Raw genomic sequence first — 23,668 nt, 5'->3', positions numbered from 1 at the left:
TTTATGATTTACTTATATTTCATGTGTTAAAGGGTATTTAAATAAGATTTTTATCTTATATATATTAGCTAGTTTCTATGTAAGCATGATTTGTTATTTATAATTAATCGAGCATTGCAGATAAAATCAAATTGAATAAATATCCAAATCGGAATTTTTATTAGTATTATTTTGTCATAATTCTTAAAACCATTCAGTTGATGTTTTCCAATTTTTAGAATTTTTAGTGTCAATTAATATCAAGTCTTTTCATTATTTATTTAAAAATGTTCTACTCTTAAATAACATCATCACGCAACCACCTAAACAACCTAACTTGAATAAAAATCAATTGAAAGAATAATAGTAATATATTAATCAATCAAATATTCATTTAAATAAAAACATTTCATTTTGAGTTATATATGATATATATATATATATATATATATATATATATATATATATAGGCCCACATAAACATTAAATACAAAAGCAACTAAATATAAAATATTAAATATCCAAATCACTTTGTGTGCATGTTTGTCACTTACTAATTTGATGGAGCTTGAAATGAAAACAATAATAAAAATAAGGTCCCTTTAAATGAGACATAAAAAGAAAAACGTATGGCTAACATTTCCACATAAAGTCACTACAAAGAATGATTTCCCATTATTACAAAATGTAAAGCTTCATTTGGTGAAACAAAAGACATCAAAGTTTCCATCTCATTAACTAATCACACTTAATTATATTATATTAATTAATGATGTTGCCTTTAGTCATTGAAAATAATCTTTTAATATATATATTTTTAAAAATTCTAAACCAAATTAGGAAGACAAAGCTCTTTTGTATTAATGTGAAATGATAAGCCAAAATAATATATGATTTTTCACTCTAGTGGTTACTTTTCTAATTGTGGTTGTCATTGGATTTAGGTAGGTTGAGACTTACAAGTCCATTTCATTAATCTTTTCATGGTGTTTGGTAGGAATATTTTTACACTTCTCATGAGTGTTGTTGTTATATGACTTAAGCTTCATGTAAACCCAACGTAAGACAATGTCTATATATATATATATAACAATATGATTTATTTTTTTTTTGAATAAATAAATTTGGATCAAATATTAATCAAAGAGAGATTTGGTACATGAATGAATAGTGTATCATAGAATTAATGTGCTATAATTAGTTATTGCCATGACTTTGAGATGTGACTTAAGGAAAATAATTGCATTCCTAATCTTTCAGTTTACTTAATTTGTAATTAGAGTTAGATTAAAAGAATATTCAAAACCAATGGTTTATCCCTCAATGTTCATGACTAAGTATTTAAAAGAGAATATTCAAAATCAATGGTTTATGCCTCAAAGTTCATGACTCGGTATTTTGAAAAGAGTATTCAAAATCAATGGCTCATGCCTCAAAGTTCATGAATAAGTTTTTGCTCTCACGTTAAAGCCAATTTATTTATTTAAAAAAATAGAAAAATCATAACCATATTAAAATAAAAAACAAGTGCAAATACATAAATCAATTTTCACCATCAGTAATGATTACAATGTTGAATTGCAATACGTACAGGTATGAAAAATATGAGAAAAAAAAACACCGTGATTGATAAAATGATAAGTTATAAATCAATTTTCACCATCAGTAATAATTATGATATTAAAGTACAAAACAAGTATGTGAAAAGGATGAAAAAAAACAATGTGATTAATGAAATGATAAGTCATCTGGACTAGATTGGAGCCACCATGTTAACAAAGATGTCAAATAATAATGTGTGATTGCTAATTTTTCACATGTTTTATATTTTTTTATAAAAATAATATCGATACTTGCTTAAGTAATGTGCAATTAATGATACTTTGTGACCTCACTAGTTATTTTATATTACATTAGCAAGTTAGTAATCAAATATATTTGTATATATATATTGAAATTCATCATCTAAGGATGTCTCTAGAGCAGCCATTTAACCATCACAAAAGAGTTGCTATTGGTGTGGTTCCCCCTCCTCTTTTTGAAATTAAATTTTTTCAAATAGTGAAAAAAACCTGCATTATAGCCTATTAGTTATAGTGTAAATGTCCATAGATTTCAATTCTATATATATATATATATTCTTATAACTAATTAAAACTTTAATATGTTATTTAAAAAAAAAAAAGAAAAAGGCACAAGCACAAAATGGGCAATGCTGGGCCACATGTTGGGCCATGAAATATTGCACTTTGTACGTCACTTACTACAGCCCAACCCAATCCATATCAAAAAATGAACAACTGCTGTTATCTTATAGATTTTTTTTTATTATTATTAGGAATTTTGAATTATTAACTCAAACCTCATAAACCCAAGAAGATATAACTAAATCTCTTGTTTCATGAATAACAAAGTTATTTTTCAGAAAAAAAAATCAACAATTCTCTTTATATATATATTGTCCATAGTTTATCAAGAATTCATATACTCAAAACAGCAAATTTAAAGAAAAATATCACGTTAATAATTATGTATTTATGTAAATGAAAAGGATAATCACAACAAGATTAGCTTGAACAGAAGCATATGTCACCCTTAATGATAAGCATCTCTTCTTTATTAGAACATTATCTGTGATTTAAAAATTTATGTATATATATATATATATCAATCAATTTATATATTCGTCTAAGTTTTATGCATTGTTTGCATGCACATGCATTATCAATTTCCATGGTCTTGATTGAGTCTTATCCACAAAATTATTCATGTTCTTTTGTTTGTTTATGTGTATGTGTGCATCTAATCTCTCACATGGACTTTTTAGCTAACATTAAATGGGGACCAATAACAACAACAACACTACACCTACTGCCACGTACACAACATGTATATACTTTAAAAAATTTAATGTAACTTTCATATAACAATTCACATCCAAATATTTATTTTAAATAGAACTAAATATTCATATAACAATTCACATTCAAATATTTTTTTAAATAGAACTAAATATTATTATTAATATTATTGTTGTAGATAATAGAAGTGGATAAATTACAACTTTAAAAATAGTAACTATTTAAATAAAAAGTGAAAAGGGATAAAATATATCATACAAAAGAATTAAAAAAAAAAATCAAATTTTTAACAAAATATCATTTTCCAAAAAGTATTGACACTGAAAAACAATGACATATATATAAATGAATTAGCCATCCATCATAAATAGTTTTGAAAAAATCGAGATTCTTTAAAGTTGTGTCAAAGATAAGATCATTAAAGTAATGACTGTAACCATCCTTATTTTGAAAACCTCAGAGTAAATTTTAAAGTCTAAAATTTGTTTTTTAAATCTCATCATCACAATTATGATAATTATTTGTTATAATAAATTAAGGGGTTGAATTGTTTAATTTAATATTTAAGATTTTCTATATATAATCTCAAACTGAATTTTTTTAAAAATTAAAAATATTAAATTAAAATGTAAATATTTTAATTTAATACTCTCTATTTTCCCTGTATCTTCTCTAACGGTTTATTTCAAAAGTAGTCTGCTGACCAATTTAACATTTATTTTTTTAATATAAATCGAAAGTTTTTAATTTATTTTTATTATTTTATTATTTTCTTAACTTATTAATTATAGAGTCATAATACATCTATTTATGATAAGTGATGAAAAATCAAGTTAGGCTGTGGTAACATTAACAAACATCGTATATAAAGATTTTTTCATAAAAAATATAAATAAAAATTGTTTTTTATTAAATAAATCAAATACTCTATTTAAAATTTCACTTCAAATCTTTAATTACTTAAAAGCTATGTTATTTCAAAATTTAAAGATAACCTGATTACCTTTGATAGTACTTCAACTGAAATTTTTGATACTTTCCAAAGTAGCATATCTCCGGAGAAGAATCATAACAGATATTGAGAGAAATATACAATTAATTTTAATTAAAATTTAAATAGATAGAGGGAGGGAAACCTCAAACAAATATTACATCCCATTATTCATATTTAGTGTTGGTAATCCATTTATCACAATTGAACTCATGTGCAGTATAACAAAGGGAATACTAATACTAATACTAATACTGAATAGTAAACTCACATGAATAATTGTTTAACTTAGGAGGGAAAACATCAAACCAATTTATGCCAGATCACATACAAACATTTAATAAACTCTCAATCATTCCTCTAGTTAAACTTAAATTAAAACATCTTAATTAACAAATTTTCTTACTAAAATAAAAAAAAATAAAAACATTATCAAGTTAATCTTTAAATCAAGCAATCAATACTGGGCCAGCTCTCCATTGTATGCTCACAACAAAGAATGGTGCGGAATTGATTCCATTCCTTTCTCCCGCGTACAAACTACGCCTTTCTTTCTCCTTCGTTCATCATCATCATCATCATGTAAACGTGACTAAATATATATATATATATATATCATATAATAAATAAATGATGAATTAAATTGAAAAAATAAAAAAGGAAATACACGATAAGAGGTTTAGGTTCGAATAGTGGCCACGTGTACTTTAAAAACAGCTAACCTAATCCCGCGAGGATAAGAACAAACCTCAACGGTAAAAAGGCCCGCATATAAAGGATTCTCGACGCCCAAAGCCCATTATCTTTCTTTCTATCTCACTCTCTGGAATCATCCTTCTCTTTTCGTTTCTATCTCTCTACATCGTCATGCATCGCCAGTCACTGGGATCGCCCAACTCGAAGCTCCAGATCCATGGCGAGATCGCCGGAGGTGGTTCCGCTGTTGATGAGGAGACCGACGAGACCAAGACGGAGAAGATGGCACGATTTTGCTCCAAATCCGAGAGATCCATCCATCTGATACCTCTCCTCACTCTCTTCTGCCTTCTCGTCCTCTACTTCTTCTCCCACGACCCATCTCCTTCAGGTCCTTGTTCTAGAACCCAACACTGATCTCTCATCCTTATAATCCTCCCTATTTATCCTCTCTAACTCTTCTTTTTTGTCCGATTCACAGATTTACCATCCATCGGCGGCGGCGAAGTTAGGGTTCTCGATCCCAAAGGTACAATGCCGACCATGTCAATCGCTATTTTTGTTGTGCTTTAATGCTGGGTTTTGAATGGGGGGTTTTGGATCGTTGTACAGTGGTTCTCAGCGGTGAGGGGCGGAGCCATCGCGGTCTCAAGGCGGCGACGAAGCCCGGCCGCCGCCATAGGAAGCTTGGAGGGGTTCTCTAACTCTCACACGTGTGCTCGTCTGTCGGTTGTATTAGCACGTGCGTATCACACGCGCCGCAGGCATTTGAGGTGGATTGATGATTCACTGGCAATGGATATAATTTTCTTTAATTGATTTTATTAAAAAAAAAAAGAAAAAAGATACATTTTATTTTATTAGAGAGATCTCTGTTCTCTAACGGATGCCTCGGGGTACGGTTTAAGTGGGTGATGTTCCGCAGGGACACTGACATCCTGGCGCCAGCTGTTGTACAGCTGGCCGCATTAATCGCATGGCGATCTCACCGAGGGAGGAGCGCACGGGTGGTCCCTTTGTGTCTGTTGATTCGCAGGGATGCTTTAACGTGCTCTACTTAAAAATAAATATTGCCAAAATAAAATCCAGAGTCAAGGCTCAAAAGCAGCAAAAGCATGGTTTATTTCAATAGTGATTGATGAGTTGTATGATAAGAAAGCATGCTTACTTAAGTTGCTTTATTTAATAGTGTTGTTCATATTGATGATTCCAAACTCCAAAGTGATAGATAGATAGAAAGAGAGGAAAGTGTCTCTGTAGCTGGCCCATTCTTAAACACAACCAACTCCGTTGTTTGGCAATTCTTTAGGTATATAAACAGCATTATAATCATGATGTTGTTGTTTAGAGTGTTATCTTATCTGGATCATCTTTTTGCAATGTTTGCTTCAGGAGGCGCTTCTTTTCCCTTCTCCGGTTCTCCATCATGTGTTTCTGTTAGCTTGTGAGCATATCCACCTGAAAAGTGCTCCGCTTTGTCAGCAAGAATGCATATTTTAATTGTAAAAATAATTGATTATTTACTTTGAATCTTGAACTATTTAAAAACAGCCACAGTGAATCAGTCCCAAAAGTTATAGCTAAACTTCTCTTTGGCTCTCACTACATGCTAATGACCATCATATAGATTATAGACCTTTTAATGAATTTTTCTATGCAGTATTCAAGAGAAGCATCTTGACTTATTTTCTAGATTTCCAAGTACTTTAATGCCCAACAAATATCAATAAAAAATAAATTCAACTACCGGAATTGTCTATATTGTGTGATTTCATTAGTGTATTAAAGGTCCAAACCCATGTTTATCTGTTTATTTACGCAGAAGCTGGCTGAACGTTGTAGTATCTTCAAGTTTCCTTCTATGAAGAATTGATTTATTAGCAATGACAAAGGACGATATTCCTCAGCAAATCATCAATCATATGTATGCATAACTTTTAAATATCCAACCTAAACAAGTGAAACAGGGGTAATTGTTATCCTCAGCCACATCGTTCAAATCGAAACCACACTAGTGTCTATACATAAAGTGCAACTTATATATAATCAGTGCAAAAACCTATTACTTGCTAGTATTATCATTATCAACCATGATGAACCTAAAACGAGGTTGGTGAAGTACTGAAATTTGTCAGCAAATGGAGGAAAACACTTATTTCTTTTTGGATTATTCAAATGTTTCTTGGTCAGCACTCATGGACCGATTTAAGCATCATGGCCATAATACTATTTATACATGCTGCTTCTTCTCTTTCCATTGTTAGCAACACAATGGAATGCATGTCTTGGCATTGGAGGAAAATATAGGAAAACAAGTTCTTGGAGGAAATGGTTATGTTTGACTCACCCAAAAAAAGGAAGGGATTACTAATAAAGTTTTCTTGTCCTCATCTAGTGAAACATCCAAATGTACTAACTCAACAACAACAACAACATATCAAAGAAGAAATAAGCAAAGGAATTGAACCTCATGGTCCTCATAAATCAATCAAGCACACCCAAAAGCTATTTACTTAATATCATTAACAAATCAAAAGAATAAATAATCAGCGCAATTGAGTCTCACAGTCCTCATAAATCAATGAAATATTGAAAAGAACTAACGCAATATCACCAACAAACCAAAAGGAGAAATATGCTAAGTAAATCATAAATCAATACAAATCCAAAAGCTGTAACACATATCAGCAATGAATCAAAAGAATAAACATGCAAGACAAGTGAATCTCACAGTTCTTATAAACCAATCAAACAATGAAAAGCAATAACACATCACCAAAAAAAAAAAAAGGACAGGTACATGAAAGAATTGAATCTCATGGTTCTCATAAATCAATAAAAATACAACATATCAAAAGAATAAATATACAGACAATAATTGAATCTCACAGTTCCCATACGTCAACCAAACATTGAAAAGCACTAAATCAACATCACAAGCAAATTAAAAGGTGAAATATGTGAAGGAATTAAATCTCATGGTTTGCATGAATCAATAAACACCCAAAAGCTGTTACACAGTATGAAACTGAATCTCACAGTTCACATACATCAATCAAACACCAAACAAGTACTAACTCAACATCACCAACAAATTAAAATAAAAGGAGAAATACACAAAGGAATTGAATCTCATTGTTCCCATGGATCAATAGAACATCCAAAAGCTATAACTCAGTATCAAAGACGGATTAAAAGAATAAATACGCAAAGCAATTGAATCTCATGGTCCTCGTAAATCAAACAACCAAAAGCTTTAACTCAATATCAACAACAAATCAAAAAGAGAAGTAAGTAATTGACTTTCATAATTCTCATAAAACCAATCAAACATTCAAAAGCTATAACTAAATATCAACAACAAATCAGAGGAAAAGTAAGCAAGAGCAATTGAATTTCACGGTTCTCACAATATCAATCAAACATCCAAAAGCTACAACCCAACCATCAATGAAAACTCAAATGGAGAAATAAGCAAAGCAATTGGTTCTCATAAAATCAATTGAAAATCCAAAAACATTATCTCAATATCAAGCACAAATCAAAAGAACATATAAGCAAAGCAATTGAATCTCATGATTCTCATAAATCAATCAAACATCCAAAATCAAAAGCTCATTGGCATTAAAAGATCAAAAGCAGATATAATCAAAGCAATTGATTTTCATGGTTCTCATCAGTCAATCAACAATCTAGAAATGCAGGTTCATATCAGCGAATTCAATGAAGAAGATCACACGAACAAGAATAACACTATTTCCAGGGAAGAGTGTGGATTACCAGGTCTGGAGATGAGGTTGATCTGAGAGCGAGGACGAGAGAACATCCAACTATCCTCGTCCAGTGATTTCACCTCCTTCTGCAATGCCGTCATCAGCTCCGATTTCAGCGCTACAACCCCAAACAAATAACTCGGTCACCAATGAAACCCTAGAAAGAGATGATGAAGATGAGAATGGGTGTTACTACCGGAGAGGGCTTCCTCCTTGCGATCGTGAGCAGAGATGAGCTCAGGTGGGAAATGATAGGGGGATGCATCGTCGCAGAAGGCCACGTTGCTACTGCTCCCGCCTCCACAGCCTCCGCTGGTCGCCGAAACCGATGATCTCGCCGGCGAGCTCATTCACAAACACAATGGAATGGTGAGGTCTTGAACTCAGATGTGATAAATTCTTAGTTTTTACAAGGGTATATATATGCAAAAAGAGTGGATAACAAAGTACAGGTGGCGTGATTCTGTTTGTCCATCTTATGTGTTTCATGTTTTATCCAACCCAGCTGATCCCCAAAAAGAAAGGTCCAAAGCCTTATAGAGGAAGAGAGAAGCGAGAAGGGTTATTGGAGCAGAGGAGGAAGAGAAGAGAAGAGATCGGAGAGATGGTGAGGAAGGCGAAGGTGGAGTTCGATGAGAGTCCGCCGGACGATTTCGATCCGTCGAATCCGTATGGTGATCCCGGTGGCGATGCTGGAGCAGCGGGAGTACCTTGTTCGCGAGAAGTGGATCCAGATCGAGACCGCAAAGATCATACGTGAGCGCCTCCAATGGTGCTACCGCATTGAGGGCGTCAATCACCATCAGAAGTGCCGCCATCTTGTCAAGCAATACCTCGATGCCACCCGCGGTGTCGGCTGGGGCAAGGACTCTCGCCCTCCCGAGCTTCATGGTAACCCTAATAAAATCCCTTTTCTTTGTTTGGTTTATTAGATTCGCATATTTTTTTGGGTCGATTTTGATCGGAAATGAAACGTCTTTGCAGGACCGAAGAAGGAAGTGGAGTAAATCCGTGCCTGATTTCGAGGTAGGATTTAGTCTTACTGCACACATGAAATCTCGCTTGTCTTCTCTTCATCTTTTTATATCATTTGGTTGTCCTTGGGTCTAATTTAGTGAAAGATTTTAAATTTATCGTTTTTGCTGAAGTTCTTGGTTGCGTTTTGTGAAATGTTGATATTATCTATGATAATGTGAAGTTGATGTTAGTAGACAACATAGTTGAACAAAATGTGCAGAGTTTATTATTTATTTTTTCACAATCAATGTCCGATGCATTGCTACGAGAAAGGAATGTGGATAAGGAACCTGGATGATTGGTACTATGAGAATGAGAATGAGAATAATGGGATTCATTTTACCTCTAGATATATCTTTGGTTAAAAAAAAGTTATTAGTGTTTCCTGATAATACTAAGAATACCTTGTTCCAGCTTTAGACAAAAAAATGTTGCTCTAACTTCTTAGATGATCACTGCGTAGACTATTGTAACTTATGATCAGCAGATTATATTCTGTATTCATCAATTTCTTCTTAGGCATCAAAAGATTTCTATGCTTTATGTATCACACATAATTAAGTCTCTATCAAGTATAGCTTGATTTTGATTTGGAAAGAAGGAGTTTGTTGTTCTCATTGCTTTTGATCCTTATATTAGTATTTAGTACCAATTGTGCTATTTTTCTGTCCCATGGTTCAATTGCATTTAAGTTGTTTTCATACCATTATCCACATCAAAACTTTGTTGTTTAACATTCATTGACCACCAATAATATTCAGTGGCAACTGCTTTAGTCTGACTTGAACTTTATACAAGATTTAGAAATAATCAAAGTTGATCTAGTTGTTTACTTGATATTTTGAGGTGGATAGTAAAGTTCTTTTCTATTCAAAGCTCCTACTTCTTTTCATAAGCTGCTACAACATGTTCTTTCAATTTAATTTGTTAGCTGCCTTCTGTTTGGTTCACATTTGATGACTAAAATCAATGTCCTGGTTGACCAAGGATTTAAACAGTGTTGTGGTTTCTGGAAAATCTTAGTTGTCACGAAGATTGAGAGAGACTTGGTCTGATGTAATTGTTCATACACATGCAAATCTTGCTCCCCAACATGGTCAAAATGTAAAGAAATATTCTGGACTTATATATGAATGTATAGGTTTTGTTGTGGTAAAAGACCGTTTGTGTGAAACTTTTAGCTGGAATACCAGTATTGTGCTCTTGTGACATCTCAAGCCTGTAATTGCAGAGGCACTGGGTAGTCCCCATGTCCTAAATTCCGTATTTAGTGTTGTCACCTAAATTAGGGGCATAGCCTAAGGTCAACTTGAACAAAATCATTTTCGGTGAATGGCAAATCAACTGGCTGAGTGGCAAGGTTATGGTCATTGTTCCGCAGAGACCAACCATTGCTATTGCTAGGGATTGAATCTGGCCTGCTTGACAATGAACTTGCCCTTCCTTTATAAATGTCCTGTGGCAGGTAGAATCTGATCAAGCTGTTTCTTTCCCTGTTCCATATCACATAACTCATCCAATTCTGAATTGTTTTCTAATAAGCATGTTATGTTTCCATGTATAATCCATTTCCAAAGTTGGTAAATCGATGTAACCTAAATCCTCTGTTTCCGTTATTTTCCATATTTTGATTCGTGAAATGTACCACTTGCTTGGTTCAATATATTAGACATGTTATCATCACTCTGCATATCACGAAGCTAACGGATTTTTATTTCCTTTTTACAGGTCATGGAGACTATCCAGAAGCTGAAACCATGGCTCTTTCAGTTCTTTTACCCGTGTTAGTCAATTTGATCGGGTTGTTTTTAATCATTTTACTGCAAAATACCCTATCTGTTGAGGTGATTATGTTGTCTTAATAATGGATATTATTGAGAGTTTACAACCTGATCAAACTTTCTATTTTACCTTGTCTACTCGAATCAGTGATTTAACTGCGCCAGTGCCAGTGCCAGGATTTGGTTTGCTTCATTGTGCTTTTAATTGTAGGAAAATAATTGAAAATAAATGCAAATGGAAATCAAGGGGATCTTGTCAAGTGTTTTTTAATCAGGTCAACCATCGGATAGTCCAATGGTATGATACCAAAGTGTAAATGGTAGATCATGATTCAAATTCTCTCTCAGCAGTATTTATATTGTTCATGCACGGTTCAGTCCGGGATTGAGTTTTATATTATTTTTGTATTGTATATACACTGTATATTCGGGTTTTTCAATACTGTTTGGTATTGTTTATATTCATAAAAAAAAAAAAGTATTTATTGTCTATTATTAAAAAAAATGTGCTTTTTAATCAGGGACATTTATAAATAGTCTGATTGTTTAAACTTAAGTTTATTAATCTTTTCTCAAATACTAGAATATATTACTTAAAAATTTTACTTAAATTTAAAATAAAAAAAATAACGTTTTCTCAAAAATAAAAATTGCATTATTCTCCGGCTCGCGGGTTGTGGGTTTGTTCTCAAACAATCCATTACCCGTTAAGATATATATCACCTTCGTACTCCCCTGAGCTTTGTTATCCGTTCACGAGAGGAGAAGCGAATGGCGGTCGTCATCGGCGCTTCTCTTGATCGCTGTTTTCTGGCCGGCGCTCCGGCGAAGCCTCTCAGAGATCGCCTCCTTTTTAGGTTCTCAAAGAAGCTCCCAATGTCTCAATCTGCTACTACTAATCGAGGGGTTTCTTCGATCAGAGCGGCTTTGATCACAAACCCTGATGATTTCCAGGTTGGGAGGTTCGTCGGGAGCTATGGCTTCATGAACATCACAAGGTTCGTCCTCAAAATTTCAGTTATTCATCATTTCAATCATCTTGAGAAATTATTTTGAAGCATGGAAGCTATGAAACACTGTGAATTCTCAAATTGTGACAGTTATTCATCATTTCAATCGGGAGGTTTTCAAATTATCAGTTCTGCTGGATTTGCATCTGATGAGATGGAGCGGTTGAGAATTCAGGATGTGGGAGAGGGACAAGTGAAGATCAGGTGCCTTCATTGAAATGGCATCAGTTTGTGATTGTGTGCGAATTGCACTTCTTGCTAATGTGGTAATGCTACTCGTCACAGTCTAATTTCAGGCTTTATGAGGGTAGAGTTATCCAAGGTCCATTAAAGGGAACTCGGGTTATTTTTAAGGTATATATAGACACATTCCTAATCACATCAGTTATCTCTTCTGCCAAGATTATATGGATTTTCCTGTTTAAAATTCTATCTTAGTGGTTCTCATAGTTTGGTGAATGATAATGGTATTATATTACACTAGGTATTGATAAATTCCTTTATTAGGATTCAAAATACTAAATTGGAATGTTCCTTTTTTGCTTTGACATAGTGGTTTTTAAGTTTTTTTAAATGTAGATATCACTATTTTCTTTAAAAGAACTATCTTTTGTGGTGACCAAAGTAAGGACATTTAGTTTGAGGAACATAATTAAGCGAAGATTATAGATTGTCATAGTAGATATTGCTATCTTAATAGAAATGGTGAAGTTTTTCTGATAATGTATTTTTGATGACTAAGTTGGCTTGTGATTTGTATGAAAGTAGGTTAGGTGGACAAAAGCATCTTCTTCACATGCCATATTGTAGTAATGCTTAATTGACATGCAACTATAGATGGATTCACTGCATTGAAGTAGCTTTTGTCTTGTTCATGATTTTTTTTTTCTTTCTATTTCATACAAGAATTAGCTTTGTAGGGTGTTTGTCTTGGTCATAGTAACTCTCTGAGAGCAATATTTTGTTGGAGGAGTTGATGATATTTTGGTGAAAGATATTAAGAGATTCTATTCACAAGCTGCTGCAGGGGCAGGGCTGATTATCTTGAGAATTCAAAATATGCAGAATTTGGTAAATGGTTCTTTATTTGTGATCTAGTTCAAGTTCTAGGTTTGTTGTCAGGGCATCAGATAAACCAAGAAAAAAATATGAAACGTTATTACACCAGTGACGCCATCTTACTGGAATATTTGAATGAAGTTTGTTGCTTTGGTTTCCACACGATTGTTTATGACTATACTGTATGAATGTATCACAAACTAAAACATTGTTAAGTGGCCTGTTTGCTGAATGTTGCTTACTGCTTATCAAGGTTTATCCTGGACAGCGTTCTGGAGGTATTGAAGCAGATATGATGGCTGCCAATGAGCTCAATGCTCATGCTTTTCTGCAAGTGAGACAACTATGATCCAAAGGCGTATAATCTTTTTTGTTTTGTACTGTAATTAAAGCTGATTTGCTATAAAGCCATGCTTGAAAGTAGGGCATTCTGTTTAATCAATCAAGTTGTTTATATCCTACAGAGTGATCCGAAAAGTATCTGTCAGAATATTCAGACTTTGTTAGGAGGCTTTGAGACCAAAACTGGAGAGCAGGTATGGAATAACAGCTATTGGCCTCATAATAAGCATATATGAAGTTTTTGTAATGCATACCATCAAATAGAAGTCTCTTCATGCAGTGGCTTGCTTTCCGTAATGATGGAAGTTACAGTGCTGCTGACTATGCCAAAGTTTCCAGTGAAGTGATATCAAAGGATCTTGCTAATGGAGCACAGAAATTATGGAACCCTTTTGAACTGGAGCTGAAAATTAAACGCAAAAGATTGTTTGTTCTGAAATTGTTTAATGGGGCCATTAATGGCCTGGCATACATGCATGATCATGATAGACTGCACCAGAGCCTGGGTCCTGCTTCAGTTGTTCTCAAGTATGAATCATTTGATTTAGTTGTCACTCAGTATTAATATTCATGAGGTTTTGTTTTATTTGAACAGTCAATTGAGTCTCCTCTTCTTTTTATAGCACAATTGTGGAGAGTGATGCAGCTTATTTAGTCCCAAGGCTCCGTGATTTGGCCTTCTCAGTTGATATTGGGTGAGCAGATTTGAGGAGTTCAATTAATTTACTTTGCTTAAGTTCTGGTATATGCACTCACCTTGTTTGTATTGCAGAGGCAGGAAATATTATTGGACGTCTTATGTTACTTGTTTTTGCTAATATATCTTCTACAAATAATTTTATATGGATTATATATTACAAGCTCCAACTTAATGCTATCAATAATTTGCCTTTGAAGCAACTTGTTTGTATATGACCTTCTATTCATGGATTTAGATTAAATTTTATTCATGGCATACCTCTCATTGTTGTAGATCATTCATTTTCTCACTGGTTCTGTCAATAAAATCAAATAGACAACTTGAGATGACCAATGTGTTTCACAAGAAGTAACTGGTGTTTAATGGATTCCAGGCTTTCATCTCTGGGAACAGGTCCCGGGTTGCTCTCAGAGGGCCTATGGCATCGAGCATCTGCTGCAGGTGCTTCAGCTCCACTGGAGAAACGAGCTTATGGAATTGCTGATGACATGTAAATCACATGTTATTTCAAAGTTTATGAAGTCGATGTGAATTTGTTGGATGCAATAGTTATGTTAAAATCATCTGATCTTTAAAACAGCACTTTTTTTGCTCAGATATGAAGCAGGACTTCTTTTTGCATACTTGGCATTCATTCCATTTTGTGAAGCGGGGGTTACTGATGGGCTTTCCTTGCAAGTAAGTTTCACTTAACGTGCTTCTAGAAACCTGCTTTGCATAATTTTCATATTTATCTCCTTTTTCCACCTGACGTTATTTGTCACCTAATCGTCATTATCACAGAGGCTCTTTGAAAGCACCTTCCAACTTGACCTTGTTGCTGCAAGAGAGTGAGCAATCATCTACAATTTAGTTTTTTACATGTCTAAATGTGGACATTTTCCTACTCTCATTTTTGGTCAATTGATCTGAGTCATTTTCATGTTTTTAGGTACTGCTTAGCAGATGATCGTTTGACAGAAGCTGTTAAGTTTCTGGATCTCGGTGAAGGTGCTGGTTGGGAGTTACTTCAGGTCAGTTTTCTTTCACATATCCATAAATAAATTCAATTTCACTGCATTCAACTCCAATACAATTTCATGAGTTTATTATTATCCACATTACCACAACTTCCATACAGGCCATGCTGAGTCCTGATTATCGCCAAAGGCCTATCGCAAACGCGGTTCTAAAGCACAGATTTATGACAGGTTCCATCTTCTAATTTCCAATGTTTTTTATTTACTCCAGTTCTCAGTTTGAATCGGCAGTTATCTATGCATGAGTAATACTGATTTCCTTATCAATTATCTTGCATTATGCAAAGGATTGATATTGTCATTCCTCCTTGTTGTTCTTGATATATATAATTTTTGTTTTGCTATCTCTAATATGTACAATCGTTTGGTTCTGGTTGCTCATATTTCTCTGTTGTACTACTTTATATTATTATTATTAATTTTTTATTATTCTGAGATTTTAAACGTGATAAAAGTCAAAGCAGTTGATTCAAGTTGAACTCATTAGAGGCATGAATGAAAACAAAATAAGGTGGACATGGCCAACAATTGTAGGTGGCAAACGAGTCACATCCAATGTTCAATTTGAAAGTGACTTTTGAGAGCTCATTGTAAGGCCCATGACAGAAGATAAAACAAACCACCCCATCTCTTTCTCCCCTCCCATAGTTTTTCTTTCCCTTAATTAGGATTACTTTTTAATTTAAATATTATACATTAACTAAATATATTTAATTTTATATAGCAATGTTGCACTTAACTCTCTATAATATATCTAATATTAGACTTAACTAATTAAAAAAATATGAACTTTTGCTGGTGGCGGCAAAAACAATCTCCTCTCCACTCGTTTATTGCATTGAATCAATTTCATGGTTTTTTTAACAATTTAATTTATGCAATGAAATTGACTTTATTTTGGTTGAGAAAAAAAGTGTCCTGCTTGATATAAAGTTAAATTTTTGGTATTAAAGAAGGTTTGGATAGTGATTGATAGGTTTGATCCAAGCCATCACATTTTTCATTTGTAATTATGGCTGTGTACTACTTTGGTTGGGGTTTTAGATTTCCATGCAATTTGACTACATTTATATTTGTTTGCAAAAATAGTTTTTTTGGATTTAAAGTTGTGAAGAAATACATAAAATAAAAATTAAATTTCTATTCCAAAATAACAAAACGATATATATAATAATACTAATAATAATTAATAATAACATTCTCATATTTAGTAGTCCACTAGGCTGCACTAGAATGGAATCCATATCCAATCGTACAACGCCTGCCGTCGGATGTGGAGCACACGTTACGCGGTCTGATTGGGTGCTTGTTAAGCGGGGCCCACATGCCACGTTGTCGGTCTCAGGTTTGGTCCCGTTCAAGTGGTCATGTTTGGACCTAGTAACAATGAACCTGGCCACATCATGATTTCATTATTAATGAAGTTACTCTTCCGGTGAGCTTACCTTACCTATCTCCCTAATTTATCTTTATAATAATTATTTATCACCTCTTTAAAATTAAAAAAATATATATAAATATATTTGTCTAATTTGTCTAATTATATTAATTATCATGTTAAAGTATTTTTTTTTTTGTAAATTTTCACGTAATAAAAATACTTTTTGAATTTTATATATTATAATTAGATTTTAGTGTGCATAATCAAATATTTATTTATGGAGAGAGACAAAGCTAGATACGAGGGTGGCAATGATTACATAGGTAGAAATTAGAATGATTATTTTTAATTTCAAATATTTTTTTTTGGGAAGAAGAGTGGGCCAAATCCCACTGGAGACTGCAGAGGCGATGCTGTCGCCGTGAAGCAGTGAGGAGACAGTGTGTTCACGTGGGCGTTGAAGCCAGCTCGTGCATGATCACTATTCTGATTCCAAAAAAATATGTTACCCGGTAGAATCAAAGCTCACGCATTTCGGTGAGAGCTCTATCGACAATCCTCTCGATGACCCGTGTACCAATAGACTCGAAGATGGTTGGCTTTAATTCAAATATTTATTTCTGTTGTTCATAATCTACTAAGGAAGAGAAGCTTGGTTTTGGGGTTTAATTAAAGGTTATAAATAAGTGATGGATATAAGACTCACCGGGTGGTGAACATAAGCTATTGCACTACACTGTTACTTCTCTACTCAGCGGTCACTATGCATAGTAGCCAATGGGGCTCCAGCTCTCAAAATCTCAGTGGAAACGAGGGAAAAAGAGAAAGATTGGGATCATGGCTCTTGAAATTTAGCAAGGAAGTAGCTTCTCTTTGTTCTGATTTCTCAGTTTTTGGGATGAATTCTTATCAGCTTGATCGAAAGGTAACTCCTTTTTGACTTTCATCTATGTTGGTATTCTCTTAGCCTGTTTTACTGCGGTCTTTTTCAGTTCGTATTGCTCAAAGATTCCATCTTTATGGTGTTTCTTGTATTTAATTGGTCTGGCTTTTGGCCTTGGGGGTTGTGACAACTCTTCTTCGGTGGTTTGTGTTTTTTTTCTTCTTCTTTCTATTTGTTTATCTTTTTTAATTTTTTAGTTTCTTATGTTGTTTTGCTGCCGTTGGTTGTGTGCTGTTGGTTAGGAGGTGTTGTGTTCTTCTTCTTCTTCTTTTAGCCTTTTTTTTTTTCTATTCTTTACATGATTGTGAATGTTTGATTTAACAAAAGTTGTCTTCTTTTTTCTTCCAGGATTTACGCTGATTCAGGTGTGGTGAAGCTTCTTGTTCTTCTATTGGATCTGGTTAGATTCGTTTCTTTTGTTTAAATTTTATTTGATTTTGGTTGTTTTTGGAGAATTTGGTTAGAGATTCATCATAGTTTATGAATTCTGAGGAGCTCTCTTGTTTTGTGTTGTTATCTTCTGCTGAAACATCTTGACATTCAGGCTTCTGTGTGTGTGTGTGTGTGTGTGTGTGTTTTTTTGAAGAAAAGATTTTTTTTTTTTTTTGGTCCATCTAATTGTGAGAATGTTGTGCAAAGATTCTGCGAGCAGTTTTATTGTCATCACTTGGAGTTTTATTTTCAGATTTCTTTTGTAGACACTGAAGTATATTGAGGGGAAATAGAACATTTGGAGTTCTATTTGATTGTCTCTAGGTTGCCCCTGGTTGTGGTTTGAACGAAGCACAATGGTTTCAAGGTCATATTCTAATCTTTTGGACCTTGTGGCATCCAGTGACCCTCCGGCATCATTTGGCCGTCCTGTTAAGAGGCTCCCAAGAGTGATGACAGTGGCTGGTATTATCTCTGATCTTGATGAGGAAAGCACTAACAGTGTCGGATCCGATGCCATCTCCTCGGTATCTCAGGAAAGGATGATCATTGTAGGCAACCAGCTGCCTATTCGGGCACATCGAAGACCTGACAATGATGGTTGGAATTTCAGCTGGGATGAGGATTCCTTGCTCTTGCAGCTCAAGGATGGTCTTGGAGAGGATACTGAAGTCATCTACATTGGTTGCTTGAAGGAAGAGGTTGTGCTGAAAGAACAGGATGATGTTTCTCAGACACTGTTGGAGACTTTCAAGTGTGTCCCTGCCTTCCTCCCTCCTGATCTTTTCAGTAAATTCTATCATGGTTTCTGCAAGCAACAACTGTGGCCGTTGTTCCATTACATGCTCCCTCTGTCTCCAGACCTTGGTGGGCGTTTTGATCGGTCTCTTTGGCAAGCTTATGTCTCTGTTAATAAGATTTTCGCTGATAAAGTTATGGAAGTCATTAATCCTGACGAGGATTATATTTGGGTACATGATTACCATCTTATGGTTTTGCCAACCTTCTTGAGGAAAAGATTCAATAGGGTGAAGCTTGGTTTCTTTCTTCACAGTCCTTTTCCCTCCTCGGAGATTTATAGGACATTGCCTGTGAGAGATGAACTCCTCAGAGCACTTCTCAACTCTGATCTTATTGGTTTTCATACTTTTGACTATGCTAGACATTTCCTCTCATGTTGTAGCAGAATGCTAGGCATCGGATATCAATCAAAAAGGGGTTATATCGGTCTTGAGTATTACGGCCGCACTGTCGGTATCAAGATACTTCCAGTTGGAATCCATTTGGGGCAGCTTAAATCAGTGATGAATCTCCCAGAGACTGAAACTAAAGTTGCTGAGCTAAATGAGCAGTTCAAGGATCAAACTGTGCTGCTTGGAGTGGATGACATGGATATATTCAAGGGAATCAGCTTGAAACTTTTAGCAATGGAACAGTTGCTTGTGCAGCATCCAGATTGGGTAGGTAAGTTGGTTTTGGTGCAAATTGCAAACCCGGCCAGAGGCCGAGGAAGAGATGTGCAAGAGGTTCAGTCTGAGACGTACTCAACTGTTAAAAGAATCAATGAGAAATTTGGGAGGCCAGGCTATGATCCTGTCATTCTCATTGACACAACACTTCAGTTTTATGAAAGAATTGCTTACTATGTGATTGCAGAATGCTGCCTCGTGACTGCAGTCAGAGATGGAATGAATCTCATACCCTATGAGTACATCATTTGTCGTCAAGGAAATGACAAATTAGATATGATCTTGCAACTTGATCCACAGGTTCCAAAGAAGAGCATGTTGGTTGTTTCAGAATTTATCGGTTGTTCTCCGTCTCTCAGTGGAGCCATTCGGGTCAATCCATGGAATATTGATGCTGTTGCTGAAGCCATGGATGGGGCTCTGGTGACACGTGAGTCTGAAAAACAGCTTCGACATGAGAAACATTACCGGTATGTGAGTACCCATGATGTCGCATATTGGGCAAACAGTTTCTTGCAAGACTTGGAGAGGACATGCAAGGATCATGTAAGGAGGAGGTGCTGGGGCATTGGTTTTGGCCTTGGATTCAGAGTCATTGCACTCGATCCAAATTTCAGGAAGCTATCTGTGGAGCATATAGTTTCTGCTTACAAGCGAACAAATAACCGAGCAATTCTATTGGATTATGATGGTACTCTGATGTCTCAAACATCAATCAGCAAAAACCCCGGTTCTGAGGTTGTCAACATCTTAAATAGTTTGTGCAAGGATCCAAAAAACGTTGTATTTCTAGTAAGTGGTAGAAGCAAAAATATTCTCAGCGAGTGGTTTTCCACCTGTGATAAGTTGGTGATTGCAGCAGAGCATGGATATTTCTTAAGGTAATTGTATTGCTTTGATACATCTTGTGATAAAATGTACACTAATTTATTTATTTTTTAAATTTGTATTCCTTCAGGCCAAAGCTTGATGCCGAATGGGAAACATGTGTGCCAGTGGCCGACTTTGATTGGATTCAAATCGCTGAGCCAGTAATGAAGCTGTATACTGAAACAACTGATGGTTCAAGCATAGAAGCTAAAGAGAGCGCACTCGTTTGGCGATATCAGTATGCAGACCGTGATTTCGGTGCATGCCAAGCTAAAGAACTTCTTGATCATCTGGAAAGTGTTCTTGCTAATGAACCGGTGTCTGTGAAGAGTGGCCAACACATTGTGGAAGTGAAACCACAGGCCAGTTTGAACTTCACTCTTAACACTCCATCATTTATTCGGTGTTTTTCATTATCAGTTATGTTTAGCTGAACTTGTTCGATATGATTACTGATGTGCAGGGTGTTACAAAGGGGCTTGTGGCTGAGTGGCTTCTGTCGACCATGAGAGAGAGGGGAATGCTCCCTGATTTTGTTCTTTGTATTGGTGATGATAGATCGGATGAAGATATGTTTGAAGTTATAACGGATGCAATATCAGGCCCGCTCTTGTCCCCAGTTGCCGAAACTTTCTTATGCACAGTTGGGCAAAAGCCGAGCAAAGCTAAATACTATTTGGAAGACACAACTGAGGTTGTGAGGATGCTACAAGGCCTTGCTTCGGCTTCTGATCACACGGCAAGGCTTGCTGCTATGCCAAGCCTTGCGTGATGACTTGATGATGAAGCCGATATTTTACTGTATATATAGGCTGATTATGCACAAGTGTATTTTGGGGGATTTGTTTTTGTTCACGTTTTGCTAAACATGGTTTATGAATCAATCGATGATACTGCCGCATTTGTTAGTTTGGAGGTAACTGATGCTATAAAGGTCTGCAATTGTTGTTCTTATTTCATTGTGATCTTTTCTGAAAGTAAAACATGTTCAAGATTCCTGCTCAACTAGATACTTTCCAATGGTTTCATGAATTGTTGCTAGAGTAGCAGTCGAGACAAATGAGACATTGTTTGCGAACTCGTCATCAACTTCATACTCTATGACCGATCTTATAACAGAATCAGCTTCACCTTTGGCTATGATCTCAAGTCGAACCATGTAAGTGGTAAAGCCAAGCTGTAGAAATCCTCCTTCAATGGTGTGCACCTCCTTTACCCGTCTCTCATCATCGATCTTTGTGAACTTCTCTTTGTAAATGGCGGCCGCCATCGGTGTCCCTAATCATGTTTCAAATGTTAGTACTAATGACAAGCATTATAAAGCACCGGATCTGATCAGCACTCACCTGGAGGCCAGTAAAGGCGAAGAATTGTTCCAACCTCACCGTCGCCTTCAATGATCTCAATCTTGTTAAGCAAATTAGGAAGCAACTCGACGATCAATTCAGCCAACCGGAGTCCTCGGTAGACCGTCCATATCTTTTCAGCAGGCAGGGCCACCTCTAGCTCATGAGAGACTGCCCCCTTCATTTGAGTCTTTGTTTTTTATCTTTTTGCTTACAAGTTTTTTGAATTGATGCTCTGGTTTTTAAAAGCTCACAAGTCACAAGAACATCTACTCTTGCTTGAAAATAATTTAAAAACCACTGTTCTTAATTTATGACCAAAAACATAAACAAATCCGGATTCCGGGAGACAAGCTGGATTTTTTTGTGAAATTGATTTTATAAACTGTTTCAAAGGTTTTTTATTATTAGACTGTGAAATCATTGGCAAGAAACTTCCAAAGGGTTCATGCAATGGATCTTTGCTGAATTAGATGCTTTACAAACTGTTTTATAATTATTTGGCGGGAAGTCACTTTATTATTAGCATCACGATGGAAAACGAAACATGAAGTATTATAAACTTTTATTAGAAACCAAATCTCATGGAAATAGTGTGTTTGATATATAATTATATATATATATGCAACTTTGAAAAAAATAAAATAAAATTACGTCTTGCGCGAATCTCAAAGCAGGGTCAATTCGTAAATAAAGTTTTATACAGGGTTGTCAAACCCGGACCGGCCCGGCCGGTTCAACCGGAAAAACCGGGAACCGGTTATGAGGCCGGTCCGGTTATACCCTCTAACTCGGTTTGGAAGCAACCCGGCCAAAAACCGGGTGACCCGGCCGGTTTGCTCGGAAACCGTTGACTCGGCCGGTTTACTCGGGTCAAATAATTAAAATTATTTTAAAAAAAGTGGCGCTGATGAGATGAAGATGTGAGGGAGAAAGAAAATGGTGCGCCGGCGGCAAGACGAGAGAAACGCGTGAGAGGGAGAGGGAGAACAATGAGAGAAAGGAGAGAGAAAGAGGAACATGAGTGGTGGCACGTGATTTTTCTTTTCCGAATCCCGATGGAAGAAGACAAGGGTGAGATGAGGATCATTAGGGTTGTTTTTTTTAATTTTATGGTTTTAAAAAATCAAGAATGGATTGATGGTACAAAAAATTAAATTTTTAAATATTACATTTAATTTTATTTAAGATATTTTTTAAAATCAAGAAAACTATATGAAATTAAAATTTTAAATATTATATTTAATAATTTATTATTTTTAATTATTAAAATATAGGTTATATTATTTTTTTATCATTATTAATTATTATTATATATTTTTTTAATATTTTAATGTTGACCCCGGTTCAACCCGGTCGAACCCATCGACCCCTGACCCCTTGATCTGGCCGGGTCAAATCCCCGGGCCGGGTCTGACTACCTTGGTTTTATAAACTTTTATTAGAAAGTGTCACTAAAACTTTTCTTAAAAAAAAAAGTTGATGTTGCCACTGTTGAATTCTGGTTCATGCATAAATATGTGGATTTGTGAGGTGGTATAATAATAATAATAATAATAATAATAATAATAATAATGTAGATATAGCTTGATAATCCCTTAAATGAGAGGAGTTTATCATGTATTTGACAAAAAAAATAACGTATAATGTGAATATTTGGATATGAGATTAATTAGATTGTATTTCTAGCTAAAACACTTAATTTTGATTTACAAGATTTTTAATTTAAAAAATACATAAATAATGGTTAATTATGAATTAAATATAAAGTATCATGAAGAATAAATAGATGGAAATTCAGATGAGGAATTTATTAATGAAACTGAAAGGTGAAGAATAATATGAAAACAAGAAAATGTGAGGTTGACTCTGGAAATTAATTACATGAAAATGATTTCCATTTCTATTAAGATTGTGATGGGAAAAAGAATATATTATAAGAATAATTATAGGTCACAATTTAGTCTTTTTCTTCTATTTGATTAATCTAGAATTTATT

At 34.7% G+C, this 23,668-nt stretch overlaps 6 protein-coding genes across 13 annotated transcripts; 4 read left to right on the top strand and 2 right to left on the bottom strand.

The window, feature by feature from the left end:
• Positions 1–4,624: 4,624 nt before the first annotated feature.
• LOC120257959 lies at positions 4,625–5,876 on the top strand. 2 transcript variants are annotated; one of them, XR_005535936.1, is made up of 4 exons: positions 4,625–4,918; positions 5,009–5,056; positions 5,140–5,300; positions 5,453–5,876. XR_005535936.1 is itself a non-coding variant. In XM_039265267.1 (3 exons), the coding sequence occupies exons 1-3, from the start codon at positions 4,699–4,701 to the stop codon at positions 5,229–5,231; spliced, it is 360 nt and encodes a 119-aa protein (XP_039121201.1). In that variant the 5' UTR covers positions 4,625–4,698; the 3' UTR covers positions 5,232–5,364. The 2 variants fall into 2 exon arrangements, 1 of the variants encoding a protein (XP_039121201.1); XM_039265267.1 differs by lacking the exon at positions 5,453–5,876 and having other exon boundaries at positions 5,140–5,364.
• LOC120257960 (protein SAMBA) lies at positions 5,692–8,688 on the bottom strand. The gene is made up of 3 exons (XM_039265268.1): positions 8,497–8,688; positions 8,308–8,418; positions 5,692–5,985 (listed from the first exon to the last, which is right to left on the bottom strand). Exons 1-3 carry the CDS (start codon positions 8,648–8,650, stop codon positions 5,894–5,896), a joined length of 357 nt encoding a protein of 118 aa, XP_039121202.1. The 5' UTR covers positions 8,651–8,688; the 3' UTR covers positions 5,692–5,893.
• A 161-nt stretch (positions 8,689–8,849) lies between these two features.
• On the top strand, positions 8,850–11,358 carry LOC120257968 (NADH dehydrogenase [ubiquinone] 1 beta subcomplex subunit 10-B-like). The gene is given in 4 exon segments (XM_039265281.1): positions 8,850–8,979; positions 8,981–9,191; positions 9,285–9,326; positions 11,046–11,358. Coding segments are annotated over 3 exon segments (309 nt in total). The 5' UTR covers positions 8,850–8,904; the 3' UTR covers positions 9,308–9,326; positions 11,046–11,358.
• Positions 11,359–11,848: 490 nt separating this feature from the next.
• On the top strand, positions 11,849–15,630 carry LOC120258042. Its single transcript, XM_039265382.1, has 12 exons — positions 11,849–12,096; positions 12,199–12,312; positions 12,405–12,462; positions 13,421–13,501; positions 13,632–13,703; positions 13,790–14,037; positions 14,133–14,204; positions 14,583–14,699; positions 14,806–14,887; positions 14,993–15,039; positions 15,141–15,222; positions 15,330–15,630. The coding sequence occupies exons 1-12, from the start codon at positions 11,870–11,872 to the stop codon at positions 15,411–15,413; spliced, it is 1,284 nt and encodes a 427-aa protein (XP_039121316.1). The 5' UTR covers positions 11,849–11,869; the 3' UTR covers positions 15,414–15,630.
• A 1,703-nt stretch (positions 15,631–17,333) lies between these two features.
• On the top strand, positions 17,334–21,277 carry LOC120258317 (alpha,alpha-trehalose-phosphate synthase [UDP-forming] 5-like). 7 transcript variants are annotated; one of them, XM_039265685.1, is made up of 5 exons: positions 17,334–17,534; positions 17,901–17,952; positions 18,388–20,334; positions 20,412–20,685; positions 20,787–21,277. In XM_039265685.1, exons 3-5 carry the CDS (start codon positions 18,437–18,439, stop codon positions 21,093–21,095), a joined length of 2,481 nt encoding a protein of 826 aa, XP_039121619.1. In that variant the 5' UTR covers positions 17,334–17,534; positions 17,901–17,952; positions 18,388–18,436; the 3' UTR covers positions 21,096–21,277. The 7 variants fall into 7 exon arrangements, with proteins under 7 accessions (XP_039121619.1, XP_039121614.1, XP_039121617.1 ...); XM_039265680.1 differs by having other exon boundaries at positions 18,251–20,334; XM_039265683.1 differs by having other exon boundaries at positions 18,238–20,334.
• Positions 21,278–21,293: 16 nt separating this feature from the next.
• On the bottom strand, positions 21,294–21,937 carry LOC120258318 (norbelladine synthase-like). Its single transcript, XM_039265687.1, has 2 exons — positions 21,670–21,937; positions 21,294–21,601 (listed from the first exon to the last, which is right to left on the bottom strand). Exons 1-2 carry the CDS (start codon positions 21,851–21,853, stop codon positions 21,312–21,314), a joined length of 474 nt encoding a protein of 157 aa, XP_039121621.1. The 5' UTR covers positions 21,854–21,937; the 3' UTR covers positions 21,294–21,311.
• Between the last annotated feature and the right edge of the window lie 1,731 nt (positions 21,938–23,668).

Source organism: Dioscorea cayenensis, chromosome 4 (genome assembly GCF_009730915.1).
Source record: "Dioscorea cayenensis subsp. rotundata cultivar TDr96_F1 chromosome 4, TDr96_F1_v2_PseudoChromosome.rev07_lg8_w22 25.fasta, whole genome shotgun sequence".
NCBI classification, from domain to species: Eukaryota; Viridiplantae; Streptophyta; class Magnoliopsida; order Dioscoreales; family Dioscoreaceae; genus Dioscorea; species Dioscorea cayenensis.
The sequence above is the reverse complement of the archived record's forward strand: the minus strand, read 5'-3'. Positions and strand labels throughout refer to the sequence as shown.